The sequence below is a fragment of the Dermochelys coriacea genome, chromosome 1 (genome assembly GCF_009764565.3).
Source record: "Dermochelys coriacea isolate rDerCor1 chromosome 1, rDerCor1.pri.v4, whole genome shotgun sequence".
NCBI classification, from domain to species: Eukaryota; Metazoa; Chordata; order Testudines; family Dermochelyidae; genus Dermochelys; species Dermochelys coriacea.
This window is the reverse complement of record NC_050068.2, coordinates 351318097-351344970: the sequence shown is the minus strand read 5'-3', so window position 1 is coordinate 351344970 and position 26874 is coordinate 351318097. Positions and strand designations below refer to the sequence as shown.

Below are 26874 nucleotides of genomic sequence, written 5' to 3'. Positions count from 1 at the left end.
GTTATCCGGTTCTACCCCTTGCTCCAGGGAACCTCTCTGGGAGCAACGGCCCCGCCAGAACCCAGCCACACAGTGGCCTCTCCCCACAGTCACTGCAAGGAGAGGGAGGGGGGCTCCAGGGCTGTGCCAGAGCCAAGTCCCATGACAGCACGGGGGACACGGTTGGGTCAAGAAGGTCCCAGGCCTCAGTCTCCCCCCTCCCCTGCCAGGGGCAGACCAGAAGAGGGACTGACTCTAAAGCTACAATACTGCTAATGAGACACCACCCATCCCACCAGAGCAGGACAGGGAGGAGGCCCCTCTTCCCCCCCAGAACAGCGATACTTCTGTGCTGCCCCCAGGCTGGGACGGCCAGGCAGCCCTCACTGGTGCCCAGACACTGCCAGTGGAGATCATGCCTGTCCCCAGGGCGGGATCTGGCCCAGCTGCTGGACTTGGGGTGGGCAGGATGGTCCCAGCGCTCTCAGCCTCCTGTCCATGGAGCTCTCTTCCGGCCTGGCTGGGCAGGCTAATCCCGAGCTCAGAAGGGCTGGGCCAAGTGCTGGCGGCAGGTCAGCAGAGCATGGTCTGGTTCATGTGGATTTGCAGACTGGATGTGCAAGTTCACAAGCAGCTCTGGGGGTGCAGAGGGGTAACCAGGGAAAGCTCCTGCTGTTCCCCAATGGCACAGGGTGGGGGTGGCGGGTTCAATGCACAGCACCTCCTGATGCCTCTCCCGGCAAAGGCCAGTAAAACCCCACCGCAGCATTCACAAGAGAACCAGAGCACTGCTCAGACAAATGCCATGTCCTGCCAGGGGTGGGAGCCAGGACCGGAGGCCCATGTCCTGCCAGGGGTGGGAGCTGTGCTGCCCAGCCGGGGACCCGAGGCCAGTGTCCTGCTGGGGGTGAGAGCCGGTAATTACGAGGCTCAGACAGGCTTAGTGGGGGTTGTAAGAATGGATCCCCACTGCCCCAGCCTGACATTTCAATGCAATTAATTCCTGCGCTGGACAGTTCCTACCATACTGTAACAGACTGATCCTGCCCTGACCCGACCCCTGCTTCTGTCCTTGAGCACACAGGGGGCCTGAGGCTTTGGGGTAGGATGTGCCCCTGGCAGTGGGGGAGAATCAGGCCTCCTCCTCCGTCAGTCAGTCAGACCTGGGCCAGCTCAGGTGCTAACTCTGGGCATTGCCTCTGCTTCATGCACCGGGGCCCGGGGGCTCCGGGCCTGGAACGGGGGCTGCTGCTGAGCCAGTCTCATGCGTCCGACAAGCAGCTCTGGATGCGGTCGATCCACTGCTGGGCCAGCTGCACGTCCTGGGCACAGAAATTGTAAACTCGTTTCGTCGTCTTCAGCTACAGGGAGAAAAGACGAGAGCTGAGGCAGGGCGTCCGCCAGGGGCACACCGGGCAGTGCATAGCTAGCGCTGGGCCCCGGGTCCCCACCTGGGGAGATGGGCAGGCAGGACTGGCTGGGACTGGCACCTTCCTGGATACCCAACTTGGCTCCAACCGGAGTCGGCAAGTGCCTGGCACAGTTTGTACCGCTGCGGGCAGCACAACTCAGGAGCCCAAGAGTCCAGGCCTCGCCGTCCAACACAGAACTGGTGCTCAGCTGCCTTGGCCCTGGCCCAGCCCCAGCCAGCATCACCCCCCATCCTGCCCCCGGCACTGAGATCCAGCTTCTCTGGGCTGGGGACTCACGTCGAAGAAGGCCTTCTCCTCCACTGTCTTGGGGGCCCCCATGGTGGGGGTGCCAGGCGTGATAGACTCCACTTCTGCCAGGTCAATGACTCCTTTGCACTCCGTGTCATTCCGGTTGTCATAGTACCGCAGCTGCAAGGAAAGGTACCGTGCGTCAGCCAGGGCCCACCGCACCTGGTGCCCCAGAGTCCCGAGCTATTCCCCGTGACCAGCAGCTCGGCCCATTTCTCAGCCCCTCCAGTACCTGATGTTTGGTTTTATCCAGCACGAACCAGCGGGGCTTCCAGGGCTTCATGAAGGCTCCTTTCTTGTAGAGCGTCCCCTCATAGGACCTGCGGGCAGCCAGACAGCGGGTTAGCCCCTCACTCCTGCACACTGGCAGGCGAGAGCCCAGCGGGGATGGACCAAAGGGCTCGGCTCCCAGCAGCCAGAGACTGAATCAGCTGAGCTGCAGAGGGCTGGCCCCATGGGACCCACATCCCGCCCCAAGCAACAGGGCTCATTGCTGACCACAGGGTCTGGCCGTCTTCCCCCAGGCAGCCAGAACTCCCTTCACCTGTTCTCGCTCTCTGACATCTGGAACTGGCTGTAGAGGTTGCTGGTGCTCTTGCGGCCCCCCTGCTTCCCACTGGACGGGGTGGAGGTGCTGCTGGTGTCACTGTCCAGGCTGAGGTTGAGGGTGGAGCCCACGCCGCTCTCCTGCAGGTAGACCCCCAGCGAGCGCCGGTGGGGCAACAGGCTGGAGGACATCAGCAGGGAACTGGACGCCATCTGCAGAGCACAGAGCAGGGAAATGAGGGCACGGGTCCCACCCACCCCCATTGGTGCTGTCTCATCGTCACACGAGATCCACTGAGCCTGGGCACAGGGCACTGTCAGCCCCTCCTCGGCCATGCAAGCAACTGGGGGCAGAGCCAGGAGCCCTGGGCCAAGTGACGGAGCAAGTGGGAATTTGGGCAGCTCAGGCACCACAGCTCCCGGCTCCTCCCAGCCCAGCACCTGGCTCTCAGGACCCTGTCACATGGACGGCTCAGAGACCTACCCTGCTGGCCTCCTGCCGGGCCTCCGTGCGCTGGGAGGCTTTGACCTTGTCCCACGTGTCCTTCCAGCACTCCGGCACCTGGCCCAGCTCCGCCTCCAGGTTGTGCAGCTCCTGCGGGAGGAGTCAGAGGTTATTCTGCAGAAGGGGAAAGACACTGGACCCCCGCCTACCCCAGGAATTCAGGAGCTCTGACCACACATGCTGCGCACAGACGATCCCTGCCAGGAGAGATCAGAGACCGGAGTGGGGAGGAGGTGGCATGGGCAGCGTCTCAGTGCCAGCCTCAGTGCAGATGGGAGTGCCGGGGGGCTCTGCAAGGGGCCTGCTGTGGGAGCAGTGGTTGATCCAGCCCAGTGGTGTGGATTTCCGCCTGGCACACCCACCCCGTGAATACTGCGTGCAGATCTGGTCGCCCCAGCTCAGAAAAGATTTATTAGAATTGGAAAAGGTGCAGAGACAGCAACAAAAATGGTTACAGGGCTGGAACCGCTTCCACACGAGGAGAGAGGAACAAGATGGGGACTGTTCAACTTTGAAAAAGGAGGACAAGGAGGGGGATACAACAGAGGCCTATAAAATGGAGAAAGTGAACCAGGAAGTGTTATTTACCCCTACATGTAACACACGAACCAGGGGTCACCCATGACATTAACAGGCAGCAGCTTTAAAACAAACACAAGGAAATATTTCTTCACACAACACACAGTCAGCCTTTGGAACTTGTTGCCAGGGGATGTTGTGAGGGCCAGAAGGATAACAGGGTTCAAAAAAATTTAGATCAATGTAACCTGTCCTCCAGGAACTATTAACCAAGATGGGCAGAGATGCAACCCCATGCTCTGGGTTTCCCTAAGCCTCTGACTGCCAGAAGCTGGGAATGGGCGACAGGGGATGGATCACTTGATAAATTGGCACCGTCTTGTCGGAAAACAGGACATGGCTAGACGGACCCAGTCTGGATGTTTTATGTTCTCATTTGGGGAGGCCCCCTCCCCTATGCCACACACACCTCCAGCAGCTTGGAGATGGCATCGGGCTCCACTCGGCTGCGGTTGTCGTAACACGGCCAGATGATTTTGCGCTTGGTCTGCGGGGCACTCGAGTCCTGCCGATCCACCTCCTCCACTTGCTCTGGCTGCCCCTGCACTAGCTCCCAGTCGTAGGAGGGGCCCTCGGACAGGACCTCCTGGGTGTAGTAGTCCCACACCTTCAGGTTGGAGATGTTACTGTAGGGCCTCAGCACCTAAGAAACAGGCCAGGAAGTGCTCAAGCAGGGCCTTGCAGCCCCCCGGCGCTAGAGGGAACCACCCCAAGGCCACAATGGCCAGAAAGGCGGTGAACTGTGCTGCCCAGCTGGCGATCCAGCAGCAGGAGGGGGTCCCAAAGGGCCGGCATCTTTGGAAAGTAAGTCATCCCCATGTGGTTCTGCCAAACCCTGGAGAGCTGGGACAGACTCTGGCTCCAGGCCAGCATGTTAGGCACCTGCTCCCCATGCTGCAGCATCCCCTCCACCCGCAGCTCAAGACCACATTGCGGTGCATGGCTCCCAGCCTGGCTGGCCATCCTGGGCATCTCTGTACTTTGCCCAGCTGGTACTCAGTGCCCAGAGCACAGCTGTAACGGCAGCCTGTTACAGTGCCCTTGGGTAAGGGGCACCCAGTGAGCATCCTTAGGCACCAGCTGGCCAGGTGACTGACTTCCTGCATGTCCCACCAAGTTAAAACCAGGCCCTACAGTGAGAACAACAGGGTCACTTTGCAGCTGTGCATGCCGGGCAGAGCCAGTGAGCAAGCACAAGTGCTTTCTGGCAGTCACACCGGTGTAAGAATCGGGCCCTTGATAGAGGCTGAGAGATGAGAAGTGGAGCCCTTCCCTCAGAAAACGCTGGTTAGACTGCGTCCAGTCATTCCACCAGAATATGTCGACTGTGTCCAAATTGTGGAGGGAAACCAAGGCACCAGGCTGGCCGGCCAGGCTTCCACCAGCAGGAGCAAAAGAAAACATTCCATTTTGGTTCCTAGATTACGACGTCTCCTGATTTTACAGGGCTGACTCCATTCCTAGTGCTCAGGGGTGGTCATATAGCTGTCCCCAGCCCCGTAGCAGGGCAATCCTGCAACCCCAGCTGGTTAAACCCGTTGACTTTGCTGCTTCCCAAGTCCCCTCCCCACTTGGCCCCAGGAGGGTTTGCTTTTCACTCGGGATGCCCCTGGAGATTAGCAGTATACCCCACAGCCACATGGAGGAGCAGCCTGAAAAGACCAGGGTCCTTCAATGGGGATCAGGCTGCATTGGATATTGGGATCCCTGGTCTCTGTATTCGAGAGGAAGGGTACTGCTATCTCCTCCATTTCAGGCTGACTGGGGCCCCCCTGGGGAAGGCAAGGTTTGAGCCCGTCCTGTGTCACTCCCAGAGCTGGGCTGCCTCGTTCCCTCCAAGAAGTGGGGTGGAGGGAGGTCTCCCTGGATCATGCACTGGGCCGTGGGAGGCAAAGGTTATGTCTGGCCATGGCATCTACGGCCAGCCGAGCAGGCTCACCTCACCATCCTCAGGGGCGTACATGTAGTTGAAGAAGATGGGGGTTTTCTTGTTCAGCCGGTCGATGTAATCCCAGATGGACTTGTAGACCTGCTGGCTTTTCCGCTCACCCTTCTCCTCATACAGGAGGCCTATGGGGAGACAGAGAGAGCGAGAGAGGCCGCTTAGCTGACAGCACTCCCATTGGTGATGGGGCCCGGGGCCCAGATCCCTTACCCAGCTCGATCCGCTCGTAGTCCGAGTCCAGCAGGAAGGTGCGGAAGCGATTGGAGACGTAGTGGTAGCTGAGGAACTTCAGGTAGTACTGGGTGAACTCAAACTCCATGGGGAACTGGAGGTGGATCTGCAGAGAGACAAGCATATAGCCAAATGGACACCAGCCTCCATCTAGCAGAGCACTGGTGGGGCAGGCCCCGCTGGATCTGCTGCTCCATGCAAGGGGTGGGCTGGCTCTATACCTGGGTTCCACTGGCCAGAGACGAGGCCCAGGACACAGGTTAACCCTGCGCTGAGATCCCAGGCTGCTCAGAGCTCACCTGATGGACACAGTCCAGGAACTGCAGGAAGACAGGAGCGAAGCCGCTGCTCTGACCAGCGAGGGTCTGCGCTCCGCGGTGGCTGAAGCGGTGTCCGAAGGACAGCCACTCCTTCTCAACGAGGAGCCGGAAGCCCTCCATCGTCCGGTAGTAGGGATCTGACAGCAGCTGCACCAGGGACACCACCTGCAGGAGGGAGGAGGCCAGAGTCATGGCCCACAGGGGCTGGGACCTCAAGCCAGCAGCTGGGAGAGAGGCCAGCCCATGCCAGCCGTTTGCTGCAGGGCTCTGACTCCTACCTGCGTGGTGATATCCCAGCCATCCTCCAAACTGACCAGCACAGAGGAGCCTGTATCCAGCAGCTCCACCACGAGCACGGAGATCTGCAGGATCTTGTGGATCTGCAGGCACAGCACAAGAGGTTAACAAGACATCGACGGGGGGAATTCAGGGCTGGCCCCGAGCAGGGGACAACAGGGGAACAGCCTTTCCCAGAAAGCTGGTGAGCTTGGCAGGCCAGAGCCTCTGAAGTACATAGGGGGAGGTGGTACATGACCCAGAGTCCAGACCCTACTGTCGCACACAACAGCAAAGTGTCTGCCAGGCTTGGACCGGCCAGTCCCCCGGACCTGAGGAGACTGCAGGGCAGGAATGGGGCTGTGAAGGGAACAGAAGGACCTCAAACCCAGAGAGCTGTGTGTGAATGAAACTCTCACGCCACACCCCTCCACTCAAAGAGCAGCCCTCAGCAACACTCCCCTGTCCAACCTAATGAGGAGCAGCGTGCGTGCCGTCAAGGGCCCAGATTCAGGCTGTTTAGGAGCCCTTGTAGAACCCCTCTCCCCCAGGTAGATGTGCAGGCGCTGACTGGAGCCGGACATCCAGAGCACAGGGGGAGGGGGACCGGCTCCACTCAGACACATGGGTCCCTGCCCAAATGCCGATACCAGACTCACCAAGAACCTGGGCTGGCCTCGGGCAGACAGCACTTGTCTCAGGGCCCAGGCGATTGGGCCGTGCAGTCCCTACTGCCAAGAGGAGAGTCAGACGCAAGATCTGAGGCCGTGTATGTGCCTAGAGGCCCAGAGCACAGACAGTGCCTAGCCTCTGTCCAGCCCCAGCACGCACAGGGCAGTCAGCATCTGGATCCCTGCACAGAGGCTCAGAGAGCATCTAGCTGTGGCAGCTTGGCCAGATCTGTGACAGAGGCCTCTGGAGCCAGCCAATCCCAGCAGCTTTGCTCTTGGGAGAGTTCCCACCAGCAGGTCCCTTCCTGGACTGGAGGGCGTGTTCCTAGCCAGACTGGAGTCGGCAGGAACCCCATACTCACCAGCACAGGGGTGCATGCACTGACTAAAGGGGACCGCTGGATCATCTACTCTGAGCTCCCGTATAGCCCAGGGTGTTAAATCTCTCCCAGCTACCTGTGTACTGACTCCAAGAGCCTATGTTTTAGGAAAGGTCCTTCCAGAGACATCCAGTCTGGATCTGAGGACACCAACAGAATGAGAACCCAGCACTTCCCGCAATAGCTTGTTTCAGGGGTTAATCCCCCTCACTCACTGTTCAAAATGGTGCCTTATTTCTACTTGAAGGCTGTCTGGCTCCTATCGCTTCTTGTTCTGCCTTTCCCACTAGATCAAAGACCCCATTAGAGCCTGGCATCTTCCCCGCAAGAAAGGTCTAATCAGCACAATCATTTCACCTCTTGTTCTTTTTTGACAAGCTGAACAAGTTGAGCTCCATAAGTCTCTCACTGTCAGGCATCTTCTCCAGCCCTGCAATAATTTTTGTGGCTCTTCTCTGCACCCTCTGCAATTTTCCAGCAACCTTTTAAAAATGTGGACCCCAGAACTGGACCTAGTATCCTAGGAATGGTCTCAACAGGGCCATATACAGAGGTAAAATCACCTCCCTGCTTGGAGTCTCTGCTCCCAACATTGCACTGGGAGTTCACACTGTGTTCCTTGTCCACTATGACCCCTAGCTCCTTTCCAGAGTCTCTGCTTTCCAGGAGCCAGGCCCCATTCTGCCGTGAGGCCTACATTCCTTGGTCCTAGGTGTGTAACTCTGCCATTAGCTGTATTTAAACACATTTTGAATGGGCCCAGCTTACCAAGCGATCCCGATTGCCCTGTAAGATGACTCCCTTCCCATTTTGACACAGCACTCTACCGCTCTGCCACCCACCAATTTCACCAGATCACTGGGGAAACGATGAATAGTATCGGCTTAGGACCGATCCCTGCTGGGCCGCACTGGAACCACCACATTCCATGACAGTTCCCACTGACAGCTCTGAGATGGCACCAAGCACTCTCCCTCCGGCACATGGTGGCTGTATGTATGTTGGACACAATGTACAATCCTGCTCAGGATTTAACCGATTTAACCCCATCTATAGGGCTGGGAAGGAATGTTCCCCCATGTCAGACTGGCAGACCTTGGGGGTTTCTTCCTTCCCCTGCAGCCTAGGGTGTGGGTCACTTGCCAGGATCATCAGGGGGTATCTTCAATAATTTCCCACCATTGTGGGGGCCTCAGGCAGGGGTGGGCCTCGGTCCCTCCTAGTCTCTCTGTCCGTAGTATACCATAGGCTAGTCTCCTGAAATACTGCGGTAGAATTTCAGCTGGCGGGCTTACCGTGCGGGTGCTGGTGTCCTGGATAGACTGGAGGTCAGACGAGATGATTTGGTCCCTTCTGACCCTAAACCCTATGACTGACTCAAAACCAGCATGATGCTTGGATCCTGCCCCAGTGACCCAGCAACTAACCCCCACCCTTTGCCTTGGGGTTCCTATGACACACACCAGCAACTGCCCTTAAGCACCAGCTCCCCTCACACTGTAGGATCCCAGGTGTGGAGGCAGATCCGGCCCTGGGTCTGCGCAACAGCCCTTGTCCGACACTGCCCAGCCCAAGACCCAGCGCACTGACCTGGGACAGCCATTCGGACTCCTCCAGGGTCCGCAGGTACGCGAGGCTGGGGTCTGTTGAGGGGCTGCCGGGCACACAGGCCTTTATCAGCTTCTTGAAGCTGGCCTTCACCTGCCGCACGTCAAAGACTTCGATGGGCACTACCTCCCAGTGCTGCAACGGGTCTGGCTTCACTCCCTGGGCAGAGGGTGAAAGTGGCAGCCCAGGTGAGCACACGCTGGGCAGCACCAGGCCCATTCCTGCTTGCCCACCCTTCCCTTCACGAAGACCCTGTTTTGCACCGAGTTCCCCACACCACTCCTGGGCTTTGCCTAAGAACAGCTGTAGCTGCACTGATCGCTCTGGGACACTGACTAGGGGGAGCCTGGCTGCTGGGCTGTGAGCCCAGAGGGGGTTTGTCGCTGGAGTGGGCCTCCTTTCCCTACACCGGTCCTGGCTGCAGGGGGGACGCCTCCCATGAAGCTACCACTCCGCCCCGACAGTCCGCAGCAGCTCCACACACTGAGCACCTTCTGCTGCTGACAGCTCAGACAGTTCCCTGCCCCACATGCTTCCTGGTCACTGGGCCATTACCTTCAGCTGCGACTTGTCCCCAATGATGTAGAGGGAGGCCCGGTGCTGGCGCAGGAAGCTGGCCTCAGAGGGGGCCCCATTGTGCTGAGCGCTCAGCAGGTCCTTCCCAGCCAGGCGGGACCCAATTTCCATGTTCAAGACGTAGTTGCTCATGCGCCCACTGGCCCGGATGCTGCCCCACTTGCCTGCAAGAGAGGACAAGGTCATTGCCACGGCCCACTCAGCTGGCTCCCAGGCCGCGTGGCCTCTGGCCTGCCCTGTCACCTTCTGCCTTCTCTCAGACATCCAGCTCAGGGGGCAAGCAGCTCTCCTCCTTGAGACACCCTCGCTGAGCTGCTCCGGCCCCCAGCCCAGATTCTGTGTGCACTCGGGGGATCAGATTTGCTTCTCACTCCCCTGACTTGCCAGCATGTGGATTTGGGCAGCTGGGGCCCGCCGGGGTCAGAGGCTCTGGAGCCTTTGTCCTTCCCGCAGGCACGGCTGATACTACCCTCTCTGGACAGATGCCCTGCCCAGCCCCCGCTGGCTCAGTGAGCAGCACCAATCTACCCACGGCACTGCAGGGCACTTGGTGGCTGCTCCGGGGGATTCTCCCCTTGTCCCTGTGCACTGCACCCCCCTCCCTTGACCAGATAAGCCCCGCTCCCGGTATCCAATCACTGGCAGATGTGTGAGGCGCCAAAAGCAAACCTGAGAGCCCGTTCCAGGATCAGCTGGGGGCCGCACTTACCTGCAGTGCCGGGAACTGCGGCAAGGCAAGCCATTCAGTGAGTTGTTATCAGGCTGCAGGGAGTCGTTAGCGTGTAGCAGCTCATTAGCTTACCCTTTTGATTGGGGGGTTTGGGGGAGGGTGTTACTGGGACATGTGGTTAGTCATGTGAAGGGTGTGGTGTTACATGGGGCAATCAGTCACATGACCATGGTTAGCGCCCGGCAGGTTAGGTGGATGACGGTACAGTACCTCGGGGACTTTCGCGGCCCTTCACCGACGCACCCTTGGGGGTGGACAGAGTGACCACCCTAGCTCTGGGACCTAGCGCTGAGAAAGTACAGGACGAAAGGAGTCTTACCACGGGTGGCAAACCATGTGCGTCACCCCGAGCCGCACTCACTGGGGACGGGCTGCTGAGCTGGGAGGAGTGGGGTGGGGTGGGAGGAGTGGTGCCCCAGGGGTGAGATGGAGCGAGCTGCACAATGAATGGTACGAATGAGGTGACCCCGGCCCGCTGTGCTCCCAGGTGATCCGAGTGCCAGACGCTGGGCACCTCCCCCCCCAGCAGCGAGGACAGGCCCATCTCCTCACAGGGCTTCCCCATACGCTCTGCGAACCCTGGGGAAGCAAAGGTGAAGCATCTACTCTACAGCCAGCTGCCTTGGCCTGGCGGCCTCTCGGGCGAGGGCCCTGCGGGGCAGGGAGCTGCGCCCGGCGTTCCTCACCTCCTCGGCTAATAGTGCCTGGCCCATCGTCCTTCCCTCCCATCACCTGCTTCATGAGCGATCCCAGCTTGGGCTGCCTCTTGTCGGAAGAATCTGTAGCACCAACAAAACACCAGCTTTTGGCCTTGCTGTTCGTCCCCCCAGCATCTCCCCTGCCCCCAGCATCACGCCCGCTGGGGGGAGAGGGAGAGAAAGCAAGCAGAAGAGGTGGCACCTGGGGTTGGAATCCACAGCAGGGATGAGCCAGAAGCCAGAGTATGGGGCAGGGTCCCACGCTGCAAGGCAGCTCTAGCAGTGGGCTCTGGTCACCTGCTGCCAGACACTGCACCGCACATGACCTCCCTGGGTGTGCCACCCAGCTCTGCCCCATCCCCTCTCCCAAAGCAGATACACCCTCCACTGTCACTGGAGCCTCTCCCCACACTGCTCCAGGCTACCTTCCGCCTACCGCACCTCCACTCAGCAGCAGCTCACCAGGATGCGGGGTTGAAGGGGCTCCCAGCTACGGCTGGCCCTATGGAGTGGCCTGCAGCCCCCACCCCTCATTCCAAGGCAGACTGGAGCCAGGGTGGAGTCTGGCCAATGGCTCCCGCACCTCACTGGTCCCAGGCCATAGCCTGGGCTGCGCTGGGTGTGGGATGGTGCAGACAGACAATGAATGGGGATGGAGCTTGGCGCAAGATGCAGGGCGCTGGGTCAGCCCTGCTCTCCTGGCAGCGGGAGAAGGGAGGCAGAGGCAGGACAAGGAACAGGGGGCCTGAGACTCACCTGAATATGCCGCTCAAAGCCCCAGCTGATGGGTGCTCTTGGCCCTGCCAGTCAGGCACAGTGCGGCCAGGAGGTGCTTGGACATCTCGCTGCTCACAGAATCCATTCCTGCCATCCCCACCCAGCCCCCAAGCCCCCATGGTGGGCCTGGTGCAGGGACTCAAGTCAGCCAGCACTTGTAAGGGAGCCCCAGGGCTTAGGGCCTTCTGAGACCTGCCCCACACTGACAGTGCCTGGGCCCCACAGGGAAAGGAGGAAGCAGGAACTGAGCACAGCCCGCTATGAACCCACAGAAGTGCACTAAGGGGGCACTTTGGGGCAGGCAGAACCCCCACCCCCACAACAGCACAGCCCTGCCTGGCTCCCTGGCTGAGCTGGAAGGACGCCAAAGCCAGAGGCCTGTTGAAAGCACCAGCCCAGGAAGTGGGCATGCCCGGCCTGCTCCTTCCTCTCCCTGCTGTGGCCCCATGGCTGAGGTCTGACCCACGCCCCCGTACCTGCACTGCTCATGTGCGCAGAGGTGAAGCCGCTGAGTGTATTGCGCCCGCTGGTGTCGGCGTAGTGCGGCATGGAGTTAATCACTGCCTGCAGGTACTTCTCCTGCTCCAGGCTGGTGGAGTCCGTTTGCGACGGGCCTGCAAGGACAGCCAGGGCATCAGCAACGCACAATCACCGCGCTGGGGGAGAACCTATCGGCTGGGGTGCTGCCGGCACGTTGCTACGAGAGACGGAGCATTCCCCAGAGGCACATGCAGCGACCCCAGTCAGAGAGAGGCAGGTACCTGCAGTAGAGGTGTTCTGCGACTTGAAGAGGCCCACAACGCCCTTGCCATGCAGTCCCCCCGATCTCAGCAGCACAGCCTTGGTGCGGGAATTCCTCCAGCAGACGACAGGGAAGCGGTTCTGGCGGTAGCAGCGCGAGATCCTCTGGATGGTGTTGTCCTGGATGCTCTGTGGGACGATCAGCAGCCCGGGGTAACTGCAGGAGAGCGCACAGGCCATATGCCATGTCATGCCACACTAGGGGAATCGCGCAGCAGGGAGGAAGGGGCTGCCCCCTGGACAGCCTGCTGTCCATGCGCCAGGTACCCGCCAGCCTTGCCCAGCCAGGTACCCGACTCCAGCAGATGGCCCCCCACACTGGGTACCCGCCTCCCACAGATGCTCCCCAACCCAGGTACCCACCTCTGGCAGATGCCCCCCATGTTAGGTACCCACCTCCGGCAGATGGCATACATGCGGTTCACCGTGGAGATGCGGAAGGGCTCGTTCTTGGAGCGGGTGAGGCTGTTACTCAGCGTGCCCAGCCCCATCCTCTGGTAGTCGCGGCAGCAGGCTCGCTCTACTAGGTGGCTCATGGTCATCTTGTCTGAAGTTTTGATGATAGTGGAGGGGGTCAGGGTGCTCCTGTCTATCTCTTCAGACACTGCTCAGGCAGAGGAAAGAGGCGGGGTCAGGTCGCTCTGGAGGCCACAGCCCCGGCAGGGGGAGAGGGAGACTGGAGCCAGGGCACAGCCTGATGCACCCCAGGCCTGGCCTTGTTGCAGCAGTGACAGAAGGTGAGGGCACAGCTGCTCTGTACTGGGGTGCCAGAGTCATGGGACACTCAGGAACGGGCCAGGCGCTATGGGGACTGAACCCAGGAGCCTCTGCATGAGCCTCCACTGGCTGATCTAACCGCCCGGCTGGGTTCTGAGCTCCCAGGCTGCAGCAGCTCTGTGGCTTGGTACCAGAGGGGGACACAGCCAGGCTGTGCTCGTGCGAGTGACAGCAGGTGACCAAGCCAGGCCACCTCACACTGCAGGGCAGCTCAGAGCTAAGGAGACAGGCTGAGACGCCAGTGCTCATCCACGAGGCGCTGCCCCAAAAAGGCCCCCCCCCGCCCCCAGGCTGCCCACGCAGGAGGCAGCCTGTTTGCCAGGGAAGCCCCCAACCTGAGATCTCATCCTCGTCATCCTCCTGGAAGTGCTGGCTGCTGCGCTGCTCCCAGGTAGGTGGTGTGTACCTCTTGCGGGTCACGTATTGGCGGCCAATGGTCCTCTTGGCATTCTTCACCAGGTTCTTGGAAAGCGTCCTGGAATGAGAGCAGGGGGGTGTGAGGCCAACCTGGTACCAGCCCCAGACTCGACACACCATGGTGCGGCCACAGTGACCCTGCCCCTAGAGGGGGGCTCCAGAGACCTCACCTAGCCCAGCATGAGAGGGAGAGACCCTGACACTCAGACCAGGAGCAAAGCAGAGGCAGGAGCGTCCCTTGGTGCTACCCACAGACATACTTGCACTAACACTGCCACTGAGGGGCAGGGGAAACTACCCTCCCTGGTAGTTTCAGGGGAGACTGGGGATCACCATGACAAGGCTCCCACCCAGGAGGACAGGATGGCCAGGCAGTTACCATGGGCCAGAGATGGGTGCCAAGAGACCAGTCAGCTCCTGCTAGGGACTCCTACTCCCCCAACTGCAACAGGATGAAGGGGGAAACCCAAAGGTGCCTGGACCCCTCAGAGTCTGAAAGGGCAGGGAATCAGTCAGAGCTGAATGACACTGGCTGCCCCCAGCCTCAGGGCCACATGGAGATCCTGGATCAGCTCTGACGGGAGTGTCAATGGGGGTGGAGGACTGGCTATCTCAGGTGCTGGTCTGGCCCCACCACCCTCGTATCTGAGCACCGACTAACTCTCTGCGCCCCCTGTGAGGCCAGGCACCACTCTGATCCCCACAGGCGAGGTGAGGAGCCGAGGCAGAGGGCCAGTCTTGCCCAAGCTCACACAGGATGTCTGGGGTGAAGCAGGGAATTGAACCTGGGTCTCCCACACCCTAGGCTAGCTCCCCTCAGCCCTTGGCCCATCCTTCCCCTCAGGTTGGTGCTGGGCATGACCAGTGCTGCTCTCTCCAGAGCAGACAGGGGCTGCCAGCTACAGACTGAGCTGTCAGAGGCAGCACAGGTGCCATTGGCTGCCAGTTCCCCAGAAGCAGCCCAGCACCCTCGGGGCCTGGGACGCAGGAAGCTGATGCTTCCTGCAGGCTAGCAAGGCTTTGGGAGGAGGGCACAGGACAGGCTCTGGGGGCTCTGAGCTGCAGTGCAGGTCAGGTGCCCAAAGATGCAGCTGCAGACACGGAGAGGGTCCAAATAATGCCAGTGCTACACCTACCTAACTCTATTGCTGTGGCCACCAGCTCAGGCTGCTCCGGGGCTCGGAGACAAAGGAACATGACTGGCACCCAGCACAGGCATGGTGCAGATGGACAAACACTTCCATGATTCACCCTCCACAGCAGCTGCAAACAGGGGTTGGCACAGTCCCCTTGGGACCATACCGGGAGCTAAACCCTCCATCTAGCCCGTACGGCCGCAGTGGGGCTGGGCCCTAATCCAGCCTGTACCATATGGTGGAGAGAGGCATCAAGTTTGCAGTCCAGCCTGTACCATGATGGCAAAGGTGGAGTTAAACCTGCAGCCCAGACTGAAGCCCTGGGAGAGAGACGGGAAGGGAACGCCACAAGGGAAGACCCAAAGCCCTTAGCATGCAGAGTGGGTGAAAGGAAGAACCACTGGGAGCAGTGAAGGCTAGAGCCTGAGCCAGTGCCACCTTGCAAGCCCCTGTCCAGTGTGAAGGTGTCTTACGTGGATGAATGGCCAAGGTGCCCGAGGGATATGACACCCACTGCCAGGCCCTGGAACATATCGGTCACCTGCTGGGAGCTGGGTCACAAACACACAGGAGAGACGCTTAGACGTCACACAGCACCAAGCCCAACGCAGCAGCAACCAGACCACCAGCAGCTACAGCACTTGCTAGTCACAGAACGCGGGTGGCACAAAACAGGGCCCCATCATGTACAGGGTCATCTCCTCATCCCCAGCGCTGCCAACCCTCCTGCAGAGCTGGGATTAGACCAGCAAGGGGATTCCCCCGACAGTCAACACTGCTGGTTCACAGGTTTGAGAAGGGGTCCTTATGCCACCCCCTTCCCTTCTGCTCAGGGCTGGACCTGCTGCCTCGGAGAGCCCAGGCCAGGAGTTGAGGCACGTGACTGCAATCTAATCCTGGCCTCTTGTCCCTGGGCTGATAAAGCTTTGGAGCCAGTGAGCCAAGAACACAGTCCTGAAGAGAGGCAAGCTCAGCTACCAAGAATGCTGTTGCTTTGCTCAACAGCAAGCCCTCTGGCTGGTAAAGAGGAGCAAGGTCGGGCTCTGCAGGGAGTCTGCTCAGCGGCTCTCTGCTGGCTGGATTTGGGATGGGGCAGAGGAGACTCCTTGGCGTTTCAAACAGGGACCCAAAGAATGTCCTGGGTCTCATGCTCCCTGGCAGCCCAGTCCCATCACAACATGGGGTGGCCTAGGTCCCCACTCCCCAGCGAGGGGGCACAGAACCTCCGATACCTGAGTGAGGGGTTTTTCTCCTTGGCCTTGGGCTGCATGGCTTGCTTGGGCGACTGGCCCACGGTGAAGGCGAAGGTGCCGCTTACGTGCTGGGGATAGCGCAGCTTGTGCAGGTGCTTCCTGAAGACCTCGGCGCTCTCTGAAGCCACCTCCTCGTCAAAGGCGATCCGCAGCAACTGTGGGGAAAGCAGAGTGGGCTCAGACTGCTGCCGGGGGGAGGGCCTTCCCCCACCCACACCAGGGCCAGGACCCCAAGGGAAGCACATTTAGCACACAGCCTGGAGCAGAGCCAGCAGCAGTGTGCCTGGGACCAGCCCTCCAGCGCAGCTCACCTCTCTCCTGCTCACTCAGTCTGGCACTGATGGTTACTTTTGTCCCACGCCCCCAGTGGCTTCACAGATCCTACCGGATGGTTACTCAGTGTCCCTGTGCTGCCATCCCCACTCCCAGGGCGGGCTGAGAGATCTGCTCATGGCCCCAGCTGCCCGGCTCCACACCCAAACAGCAGTGTAGCCAGGTGGACGGTTCAGCCCGAGAATGAAGGCAGGCCCATTTCCTGCAGCACTGAGAGCACACAACACCCCTGGGAGCTAGGGGATGTGCAGTGACCTCATTCTATAGTCAAATAAGTCAGAGTTGGAGCTCAGGAGTTCCCAGGCCCCGGCCCAGCGCTCTGTCCACAGGAACATGCCTCCTCCCTTAAGCATAGAAAGCGGCCACTGCCTGAGGTTCCAGCAGCCTCTCAGGCTGCACAGGAGGGGGAATCGCAGCACAGATGGGTTCCCTGCCCTGCTCCGCTCTGAGAAGGGGCTCAGAATTGCATCATGGGCTGATACCCACTGCCAGGGAAAGAGTGGTTTATCCATGGGGCAGCCAGGGAGCAGGCGTCGCCTCAATATCTAGCTCACCCTCTGGAGCAGGGCTGGCATGACAGGGCTACTTATCTGTGGCACTCTGTCCTGACTCCAGATACACACTGGAGAGGAGGGCTGCATGAACACTGGAAACATGAGGTCAGGTTACCGTCCCCCCAGGCTTCACGCTCAGGCATTCTGCAGCTGCTCTTCTCCCTCAACCCAACCTCCTCCCTGCTCCCCCACTTCCAACCCAGTATCCCAGGATGGCTCTTGGGTCAATGGCTCTCATGTAACCCAGCAGGAATGGAAGTCTGGGAGAAGGCAAATGGTGTGGGGTGATACCACAATCTGCCCCCCAACACCAACAGGATCACCCTGGTCTACCCACATCCCTGCCCCATTGCTTGACTGTCCCTCAAAGCTGTAAAACACTATAAGATTCTTAGACACACACATGCACTCCCCTCCATAATGCACCACAGGGAGACTTACAGACCAGTACAAAAGCAAAACCCACGCAGGCGCAGAAACAGCCTGTCTGCCATGTCCTGCCTGAGTTTTTCTAATATAATTTGATCCTCCTGATTTCAAAAATGGAGGTTAGCAAGCTGAATTTTGAAGTTTAGACCCTCCAACTTGCAAATATGGCTGCCAAAATTCACCTGAAACATTTAAGATACCAGCACCATCGGCATGAACTTGTCAGCAAAATCAAACAGTTTGGCACAATTCCTTTACTGTCTTAAGAACTAAAAAGAGAAGACTCATGGTTCTAATACCCATTGTACCCTAATATTGAACTTTGTATAGCATTTAGTCACCTATATATCATAATGTTAGAAGTTAATCATTACACAGAAGGCTGTTTTTCCTTTAAGATGTGAAATCATTTGCTTGTTTTCTTGCATGCTTAGTATTTATTTTATAGTCCATAATGCTTTGTCATTAGAGTACAACTGCCCCAGAAGTCATGGTGATGGCATTTTTTTGTTTTGTTAAAAAAAGCTACAGTTGTTAGATAAGGCGGTGGTTTACAAGGACATAAGAGGGGCGAGACTGGGTCAGACCAATGGTCCATCAGGCCCAGTATCCTGTCTTCTGACAAAAAGAAAAGGAGTACATGTGGCACCTTAGAGACTAAAATTTATTTGAGCATAAGCTTTCGTGAGCTACATTGGATGCATCCGATGAAGTGAGCTGTAGCTCACGAAAGCTTATGCTCAAATAAATTTGTTAGTCTCTAAGGTGGCACAAGTACTCCTTTTCTTTTTGCGAATACAGACTAACACGGCTGCTACTCTGAAACCTGTCTTCTGACAGTGGCTGGTGCAAGACACTTCAGAGGGAATGAACAGAACAGGGCAGTTATCAAGTGATCCATCCCCTATCACCCATTCCAAGCTTCTGGCAGTCAGAGGTATAGGGAAATCCAGAGCATGGAGCATCCCTGACCATCCTGGCTAACAGCCATTGACTGACCTGACCTCCAGGAACTGATCTAGTCCTTTTTTGGAACCCAGTTATACTTTTGGCCTCACAACATTTCCTGGCAATGAGCTCCACAGGCTGACTCTGCGTTATGTTTGTTTTAAACCTGCTGCCTATTTGTTTCATTGGGTGACCCCTAGCTCTCGTGTCATGTGAAGGGGTAAATAACACTTCCCTGTTCACTGTCTCCACACCAGTCATGATTTTATAGACCCTGAGTGAATGGGGCAAACACAGTTTTTGTCCGACAATGGCCCATTTAGTCTTGATAGTCCTTCTTGATGGGCTAGGGAACCAAGTTCAGAGCAGATATTTTTACAAATATAAATCAAAACTTACACATAACCTTATAGCATGGGATACAGACATCAAAAGTAAGATTATAAAATGCTTGTAAGTTGCTGCATATATTAAAGTCAATGCCTATCTTGAACAATATTAACATGCAGCTGAGCTCATCAGTGCTCATCTGACACCTACAGTCTTGCCAAGAGCTGACACCTGATTTACCAGCATCACAACCATGCAAACTATGCAAGATGGGGGGCCATCTGCATCACAGTAATACATAAACTACCAGCTGAAGTGCTCAAGGAGTTCTGACAAGGGAAAACCATCCAGAGACTTTGCAGACACATTTGTAAAAACAGTACTTCAGACTGGAGCAAACCTGTGTAGGTACCACCAGGATCTAGTAAGGGTGGTGAAGGTAAACACACTCAGGAAGTACAAGGCCCATCCAAAGAGTGGTGGAATGCAGATACACGTCTCTTCCAAATATCTGGATGCATTTCACTGGGCTTCCAAAAAATAAGGAGAACTTCGCAATACTTTTATCTGAGCAACTAACAACAAGCACCACCTGACAAAACCATCATTCCGGCTGGTGGCTTTCAGGATGAGGCTGAACTATGGTGTTTTGCAGCCACAGCCAATACCAATCAGCTGCATGCTCATCAACAAGAAATAGACAAGAAAGATTCTACATGGTGTCCAGCGTGATTGTTGCAGCCACTGACGCTGATATGTTTATTCTTTGGCTGCTCACTATAGCACAAAGACACATAAGCAGCTTTGGATGAAAACTGGCACAAAGGAACCAAAGTACTTTCCTAGCCTTGCCATTTGTGAGAAGCTACAATATGGACTCGTGCTCTGGAAAAAACACTCCCATTTCATGCCCTGACTTGTTAGATGCTACTTCTTTTATTGCTGGACACAAGAAGGTCGCATGGAATGTTTTTCAAGGACACCATGAGCTTCTAACACACCTTGAACAGGGAGACCTGGACTCTCAGAAGGTGAAAACCACAGAAGAGTTTATTTCTAAGATGTATGGTTTGCCAAAGGTCCACAGCACTGACAAAGCAAGTGCCGTTTTGGACACGCTTGTGGTCATCAGAAGCTCTACCCCTAAGAAATGATGCTTTTTATTTCCATATACAGAGAGCTCACTACCAAGAAGGAGTTTGGAGAAAGGCCCGGTGCCAAAACCTGACATGTCTTCCTCCAAACAAACTGGGTCAGTCACAGAAGGACAGGTCTGGTGCCACAGCTCTCATCACTGCACTGGTACCAGCAGGCAATACTCTGTGGCTGCACAAGGTGCGGCAGCCAGCGATGCAGGTGTAGAGCAGCACCTCTCATTTGTACAGAAGCATGCAAAGGCAGTGAACTGGAACAAGGCTGTCGTCAATGAACCTGACCCTTACTTGAGAATACTGGCCTTACGCGCTGAGTACATGTGTCATAAGTGACCTAATCCTAAATTGATTCAAGCTGCCAGGGTATACCAAAGTTCCTTGAAATAGCACAACATTAACATGTGCTTAACTTATTTGCATTATATTTCTAGTAACTCGTATAAACAAGACACTGAAATCCAAGAGCTTTCTGAAAAGGCTTTGCATATTACTTGGTCATCACTTCTGTCACATCCTACAGGAAGAGCCACCTGAAGCAGGTTAATCCTACGTGAAAAGGAAATAAAGATTTACACTTCAGCAATTTCCATGTGTTACTGTCTGCTCTGTATGCCCCATGTACTGTGTGGTAACAGCCATGTTTGGATGCAGCACCCCCGAATTCTCCTATGAAGACTTGTTACCAGCTTTTAACAAATGCCTCTTGCAGTTAACATTTCTGAAAATCCAACTGGTCTGTTGGGATCCCTCTCCCCTGCGTCCTTGGAGGAAGGGATACTGGCTTTCAGCCCTGCGTGCCTATAGCAGCACAGGTGCAATAAGCAATAGGAAAGACACCCCACTCCTTGGTCCATGGCTGCAGCTCTGCCTGGAAAAGCTCACTGGCTTGGGTCTAGCTCAGCTCCTGCGCCCCTCAGAGTGCAGCATCCTGTATGTCAGCAGAGCACATGGGGCTTGTGAGAAATCACACCCTACCACTACCACCGGTCCAGGACATGACAGCAAATTCTATCCCCTTCTCTGCGATGGAGCCTACAGATCCAGCAGGCAATGCTCAGCCAGGCCACAGTTGGCTCTGGGACCTGCAGTCACCTGGCCTGATGGCTGCATTTGGCCAGTCAGGCATGCAGCAGCCCAAAAGCCACACAATTTGCCAGCAAATTAAAGTAGTACTGGCTGGATGAATGGACTATAAGGTGGATAGAAAGCTGGCTAGATTGTCGGGCTCAACGGGTAGTGACCAATGGCTTCGTGTCTCGTTGGCAGCCAGTATCAAGCAGAGTGCCCCAAGGGTCAGTCCTGGGGCCAGTTTTGTTCAATATCTTCATTAATGATCTAGAGGATGGCACGGACTGCACCCTCAGCAAGTTTGCAGAGGACACTAAACCAGGAGGAGAGGTAGATATGCTGGAGGGTAGGGATAGGATACAGAGGGACCTAGACAAATTAGAGAATTGGGCCAAAAGAAATCTGATGAGGTTCAACAAGGACAAGTGCAGATTCCTGCACTTAGGACGGGAGAATCCCATGCACCGCTACAGACTAGGGACCGAATGGCTCGGCAGCAGTTCTGCAGAAAAGGACCTAAGGGTTACAGTGGACGAGAAGCTGGATATGAGTCGCAGCATGCCCTTGTTGCCAAGAAGGCTAACGGCATTTTGGACTGTATAAGTAGGGGCACTGCCAGCAGATCGAGGGACGTGATCATTCCCCTCTATTCGACATTGGTGAGGCCTCATCTGGAGTACTGTGTCCAGTTTTGGGCCCCACACTACAAGGAGGATGTGGAAAAATTGGAAAACGTCCAGCGGAGGGCAACAAAAATGATTAGGGGGCTGGGGCACATGATTTATGAGGAGAGGCTGAGGGAACTGGGATTGTTTACTCTGCAGAAGAGAAGAGTGAGGGGGGATTTGATAGCTGCTTTCAACTACCTGAAAGGGGGTTCCAAAGAGGATGGATCTAGACTGTTCTCAGTGGTAGCAGATGACAGAACGAGGAGTAATGGTCTCAAGTTGCAGTGAGGGAGGTTTCGGTTGGATATTAGGAACAACTTTTTCACCAGGAAGATGGCGAAGCACAGGAATGGGTTCCCTAGGGAGATGGTGGAATCTCCTTCCTTAGAAGTTTTTAAGGTCAGGCTTGCCAAAGCCCTGGCTGGGATGATTTAGTTGGGGACTGGTCCTGCTTTGAGCAGGGTTTGGTCTCCTGAGGTCCCTTCCAACCCTGATATTCTATGACAAGCCCAGGAGGTCAGTGACCCCTCTACTCTGGAAACAGCCTGCAGGGCCCAGCTCCCAGCTGGGGCCCAACACAGCAGTTTGGTGAGGTCTGTGCTCCTAGCCCCAGAAGTTCAGCAGCAGCTGGGAATAGAGTCCAGCTGTCTGCCTGAAGAGCATCTCTGGCAGGAGTGCTGGGGGACTCGTCTCACCTGGAATGTGCATGAGCGCAGCTGCAGCCCCTCCTGGATGAACTGATCTGCCTGGACCGCAGTGCTGATCTTCTTCTCTTTGGTCAATGAGGCAATGGGGAAGGACCGGATCACCACCTGCTCCCCCACTGGGGCCATGGAGAGAAACAGGGGACACGTTAGTCACATGCAGGATAGGGTCTCAACCTGGCTCAGGCCACCAATGGGCTGGGACACGCTGCCCTCGGCTGCTCCCCAGTAGCTCTGGGACTGCGCTTGCTGCTCCAGGGCAGAATCAGCCTGTAGCCCAAGGCAGCAGGAGCTACATAAGAGGACCGGAAAATAAAACTGGGACCAAAGGGGGCCCTGCTTGGCAAATGCCTGTCCCCAGACCAATGGGCAAACAGCCCCTCCCCTGTAAAAGTTAATTCCTTTGCAGTGCTCTGAGTAAGCCCCCCCTCTGGCCACAGCCCATTCTCAGATCTCCATTGAGGGAAAAACCACCCACCACCCAGACTCCTGCTGGCTCTAAATGGTGCCGGGCTCTGGTTCAGCAAAGGCCAAAAGCCCCCTACATCAGAAGCCTCCCTCCTCAGTACAGTCAGCAGCAGGGCAGGGCTTCAGACACCCCACCCAGGATAGATTCCCCCTGTCCCGGCAAATCCTCCACCTCCCACGTCTGGTCTGCCAGGCGAGAAGAGGCCCCGAGGAGCAGTGCGGGAACTGGCCCACCAGGCCGCAGGGGATGCAGAGTGTGGCACAGAGGGAGGGTCCTCACCCAGCGGGTCCATGGGGGTGCCCTTGAAAATGATGCGGTAAGTGGTGAGGAAGATGGCTCCTTCCGCGGGGAGCAGTGGGGGGCCCCCAATATTCCCTCCGGCAGCTTCTTCACGTTCGTCGGGCAAGAGGTACACACGGAGCCCTTCCATGACACACTCCTCACCCACCAGCAGGCTGGGGTGCAGCAGCTTGGGCTACAGGGACAAACAGGAGGAGGGTTGAAAGCCATGGGAGACAGGCCAGCCCCCCCCCACAGAGCCATGATGTCTGGGGAGAGGTTCACAACTGAGCCCCAAAATGGAGCTGCTTCAGTTCTTGCTGGAGACCCACTGGGCCCCCTGCCTTCCAGGGAAGACAGGGTTATTCCTGATTCAACCCAGCCGAACCTAGCTGCCTCAGAAGGGAGGCCTGTGCAGGCAGAGGGGGTGCAACCCAGAAGGGAGGGGATGCCCCTGTGCAGCTAGGTAATACAGACCTTCTGAATAGGAGGGAGCCTCTTGCTCTCCCTGTGCACAGCATCCAGTGTCTCTATGTGCATCTGCACGATGTCTGAGGAGGAAGGGAGATGCAGAGTTAACCCTACGGGGCAGGAGTGTCCCGTCCTGGCTGCAGGCCCCAGACAGCAGGAGACTGAGAACATGGGCCTACTGCAGCCTCTCTACCAGCCTCTCCACTTCCTCCTGGGGGAGCAGAACCCTCGGTGGGCAGTGCCTGAGCACACCCCTCCCCTGCTCTGGAGGGGACTCACGGCAGCAAAGCGCTGGCTCCAAACCCAGCCCCTCCCCCAGAGGCCCCCCTGCGCTGGACAAGCTGTTTACCAGGGATCATGATGTGCAGCCCCTTCAGGTGCTCGTTGGTGACGCCGCTTTCTGTGCACACCTTGTCCACAAAGCGGTTGATGAAGCGGACCACGTAGTTGGCCACATCGGAGCTCTCGGCATCCTCAAACCCACTTTCCGTGTCGTAGCTTTCGGCCACGCTGCCGGCAATGCTAACACAGGGAGACGCGGCTGGGAGTGAGCCTGACCATGCAGCACACGCCAGCTCTCTCCCACACTCCAGACAGCCTTACTCTCCTGAGCACCCAGGCGAAGACTGAGCCCCAGACCCACACACACAAAACACTAGCTCCACCCACAAACTGGACAGCCTGCCAGCTCCAGGGCCTGGCAGCACATGCCAGCTTCAATCCGCCCCTCCCCACCCAGATCCTTCAGTGGCAGCTCCCACACCGCCCACCGGCCAGCTACCTGTTGGTGACAAAGCTGTTGCTGACGCTCTCCACGTCACCCAGCCCCGAGCTGCGCAGCAGCCGGTTCTTGCTAGTGTCGAGGGGCAGCAGCAGGTAGCTCATGCGGTTGGCGTAGTGGATGGCCTGGCTGAAGACTGTGCTCTCCTCCTTCTGGATCAGCTCCTGCTGCTTCTCCCGGCTCATTGTAGGCCACAGCCGCCGCTGCTCCGACGCAATCTCCAGGGCAGATTTCTCTTCCTGAGGTCCCTCCTTGTCCTCCTAATGGAGCAGGGGGACAGATCAGCCCTTTGCCCGAGCGGGAAACCCATGTGCCAGCTCCCACCACACAGTGTCTGCAGCAGAGCACCTGCTCTCATCAGGGCTTCCTACCCCCATCTCTTCCCAGGAGCCCCAAGCCAGGTCATATCCCAGACCCTGTGCCTTCAGGCCAGTTCTTGCCTCCTCACTAGCTACGAGGAAGGCTGGGCCAGGACAGCCTGGGGCTGGTATTCCTGCCGCTGCATCACCTCATCCACGTGGTTCTCCCCGTTGCTCTCCAGGTACAGGGCTCGGATGTGGTTCTGCACGTCGCAGTAGAACATGGCCTCCCAGAACTGGATGTTGGTCCACACTACATGTTCCTGCACACAGCTGTAGGCAAACTGTGTGATGCCTGGGCTCAGTTTCTGGGGGGCAGAGAGAAGAGAGGGTCTCAGTGCAGATGCCTCCTGTACGCCAGCCCTTCCCCAGCTAACCCCTGCTGTGCTCCAGCTCGGAGAGGCAGTGCCCTTGACCAGCCAGTGGCATCACAAACTGAGACCCCTCCCTGCACAAAGCAAGATCTGCCCCTTTCTGCATGCCCAATTAATGCTGTCGGGGAGCAAACACTGAGCTCCGCTCCTGCGAGACTGAGGGAATCAAGGTCAACACTCCCTGGCCTCTGACCAAGCTGTCTGAGCACTCTGCAGCTGGGTGCCACAGCCCTCCCTGCGTTCTCAAGCCCAGAGATGAGCAGCGCCAGAGAGAGGCCCAGCCACTGCTGCTATGTCTCCCTGACAGGGAGCCCCTGCTGCCCCACAGGGTCTGTCTACACTGCAATGAAAAACTTGCGGCTGGCCCATGCCAGCTGACTCGGACTTGTGGGGTAGACTTCCGAGCTCAGGGTCCTAGAGCCCACACTCCAGCCCGAGAAGGAAGTCTACACAGCAACAAAACAGCCCCTCAGCCCAAGCCCCATGAGCCCGACTGGCACAAGCCAGCCGCAGGTTTTTGGTTGCATTGTAGCTATACCCCGAGTGGATACCTCTGGGCTGGGAGAAGCGAGGCCAGTGGGTGCAGAGCTGACATCTCTCCTCACACCACAGCCTCTCAAGGCTGCCTTAGTGCAAGGCCTCTCAGATGGGCTGGAGTCAAAAGGGTTTGGGGCCCAATGGGACGGAGGCAGAGTGGAGCCTCCCTGCCTGCTTGAGCTACGGCCCCTGTGGGGTGATCCCCTCAGAGACCTGCCCCAGCACTGGCACAGCTCAGCGGTACTCTTGGCAGTCAGTCATTCCATAGTTACAGCCAGGCAGACACGGGGCCGTTCTGCCAGGATCTGCGGCACGCACCAGGCTGCACCGGATACTTACTCGGCAGAAAGCAGTGACTAGTGGCAAAAGTGCTGCTGCAATCCCATGCTCATCCATGGCAGTGCAGTCCTGGAGTGGGGAGAGATGGACGAGATTAGCACAGAGCCCTGGAGAAAGGGGCATTCACTATAAGGCCCCAGAACTACAGATCCCCAACATTGCCCCCAAACCTCATCCCCGCAGCTCTGGAGAGGGGTTAACTGGTATTCGCCGCCGGGCCCCCAGAGCTGTAGACTTCCACCCACACACCACCCCAAGTACCCTCCAAGACAGAGCTGTGCCGGCTTCCCCAGCATCCTGGAGATGGCACCAGCCCCCTGAAGGAATCCAAGGGTGTGATGGCAGCAGCCCTGGTGAACCCTCACCCCGCTGCAGCTCCGGCCAGCCCCTTTGCACAGTACCTGTAAACAGCAGTTCATCATGCGGACAATGAAGTCGAATTGTTGGTGGTCCAGTACGGCCCTGTTCTGCTGCACATGCAGGTTCAACTCCTGGGTCAGGCAGTGTCTGGCTGCTCGGCCCTTCATGGCCCTTAGCACAGCTGGAAGCAGCTGCAGGAAGAAGAGCACAGAGTACAGCGACAGGACCAAGCTTCCAGTCCGGGCCCTGCTGAGGATTACAGGCTGGAGGGCAGTTGTTAGCAATTGGAGATGGATGTAGAATATAGAGTGCCTGCTGCAAGGTCTGATGCTTTGGAAACTCGCAGACAATCCACCCACCCACACACCCTGTGGTGGTCAGCACAGCCAGAGGTGACACACTGAGCCCCCTGTGCCGCAACGACCCACCCTGCAAATCCACACCCTGAAGAGTAAAATGCAGCAGCACCGAATTCTCACTGCCCGGGACCCCAGCCCGTCTTGGACATCTCCAGAGGCCAGTCCCAGGCGGGGGCAGAAACAGACAGTGGCCACAGCATCCCTGATTTGCCAGCCGATACTGGTTAAGTGCGGCAGGTAGCCAGGCTCCGTGGCAAGAGGCATGCTGAAGATGAGTGTGAGGCGGCGTGGGGCAGCCTAGGCAGATGGAGGACTGGACAAGGACAGGAAGCTCTCTCCTCTAAGCCTCTGTGTGATGGGACGGCAGAGATATAGAGCAGCCAGGGGCTGGGTGTCCTGTCTCTCCACACACCTGCCCCTTTACCACCAGCT

At 57.5% G+C, this 26874-nt stretch overlaps 1 protein-coding gene across 20 annotated transcripts in view; it reads right to left on the bottom strand.

Annotated features, from left to right (window-relative positions):
- Nucleotides 1–339: 339 nt before the first annotated feature.
- The window catches only part of SBF1 (SET binding factor 1), a 163618-nt gene continuing 137083 nt past the window's right edge, over nucleotides 340–26874 (bottom strand). For 4 of the 20 annotated variants that reach the window (XM_043499947.1, XM_038396481.2, XM_038396490.2 and 1 more), the window contains 28 exons: nucleotides 26125–26274; nucleotides 25724–25792; nucleotides 24623–24781; nucleotides 24115–24374; nucleotides 23683–23855; nucleotides 23340–23413; nucleotides 22863–23058; nucleotides 22106–22233; nucleotides 15906–16081; nucleotides 15147–15224; nucleotides 13456–13595; nucleotides 12740–12947; nucleotides 12304–12500; nucleotides 12019–12156; nucleotides 10754–10846; nucleotides 10278–10355; nucleotides 9317–9501; nucleotides 8744–8920; nucleotides 6105–6206; nucleotides 5806–5991; nucleotides 5486–5612; nucleotides 5270–5400; nucleotides 3740–3973; nucleotides 2731–2841; nucleotides 2245–2459; nucleotides 1933–2020; nucleotides 1689–1820; nucleotides 340–1340 (listed from right to left, as the gene is read on the bottom strand). In XM_043499947.1, coding sequence (XP_043355882.1) covers nucleotides 1242–1340; nucleotides 1689–1820; nucleotides 1933–2020; nucleotides 2245–2459; nucleotides 2731–2841; nucleotides 3740–3973; nucleotides 5270–5400; nucleotides 5486–5612; nucleotides 5806–5991; nucleotides 6105–6206; nucleotides 8744–8920; nucleotides 9317–9501; nucleotides 10278–10355; nucleotides 10754–10846; nucleotides 12019–12156; nucleotides 12304–12500; nucleotides 12740–12947; nucleotides 13456–13595; nucleotides 15147–15224; nucleotides 15906–16081; nucleotides 22106–22233; nucleotides 22863–23058; nucleotides 23340–23413; nucleotides 23683–23855; nucleotides 24115–24374; nucleotides 24623–24781; nucleotides 25724–25792; nucleotides 26125–26274 — 4104 coding nt within the window. In that variant the 3' untranslated portion in view covers nucleotides 340–1241. The remainder of the gene's footprint in view (nucleotides 1341–1688; nucleotides 1821–1932; nucleotides 2021–2244; nucleotides 2460–2730; nucleotides 2842–3739; nucleotides 3974–5269; nucleotides 5401–5485; nucleotides 5613–5805; nucleotides 5992–6104; nucleotides 6207–8743; nucleotides 8921–9316; nucleotides 9502–10277; nucleotides 10356–10753; nucleotides 10847–12018; nucleotides 12157–12303; nucleotides 12501–12739; nucleotides 12948–13455; nucleotides 13596–15146; nucleotides 15225–15905; nucleotides 16082–22105; nucleotides 22234–22862; nucleotides 23059–23339; nucleotides 23414–23682; nucleotides 23856–24114; nucleotides 24375–24622; nucleotides 24782–25723; nucleotides 25793–26124; nucleotides 26275–26874) is intronic. The other 16 variants (XM_038396501.2, XM_038396511.2, XM_043499960.1 and 13 more) reach the window with 8 other exon arrangements.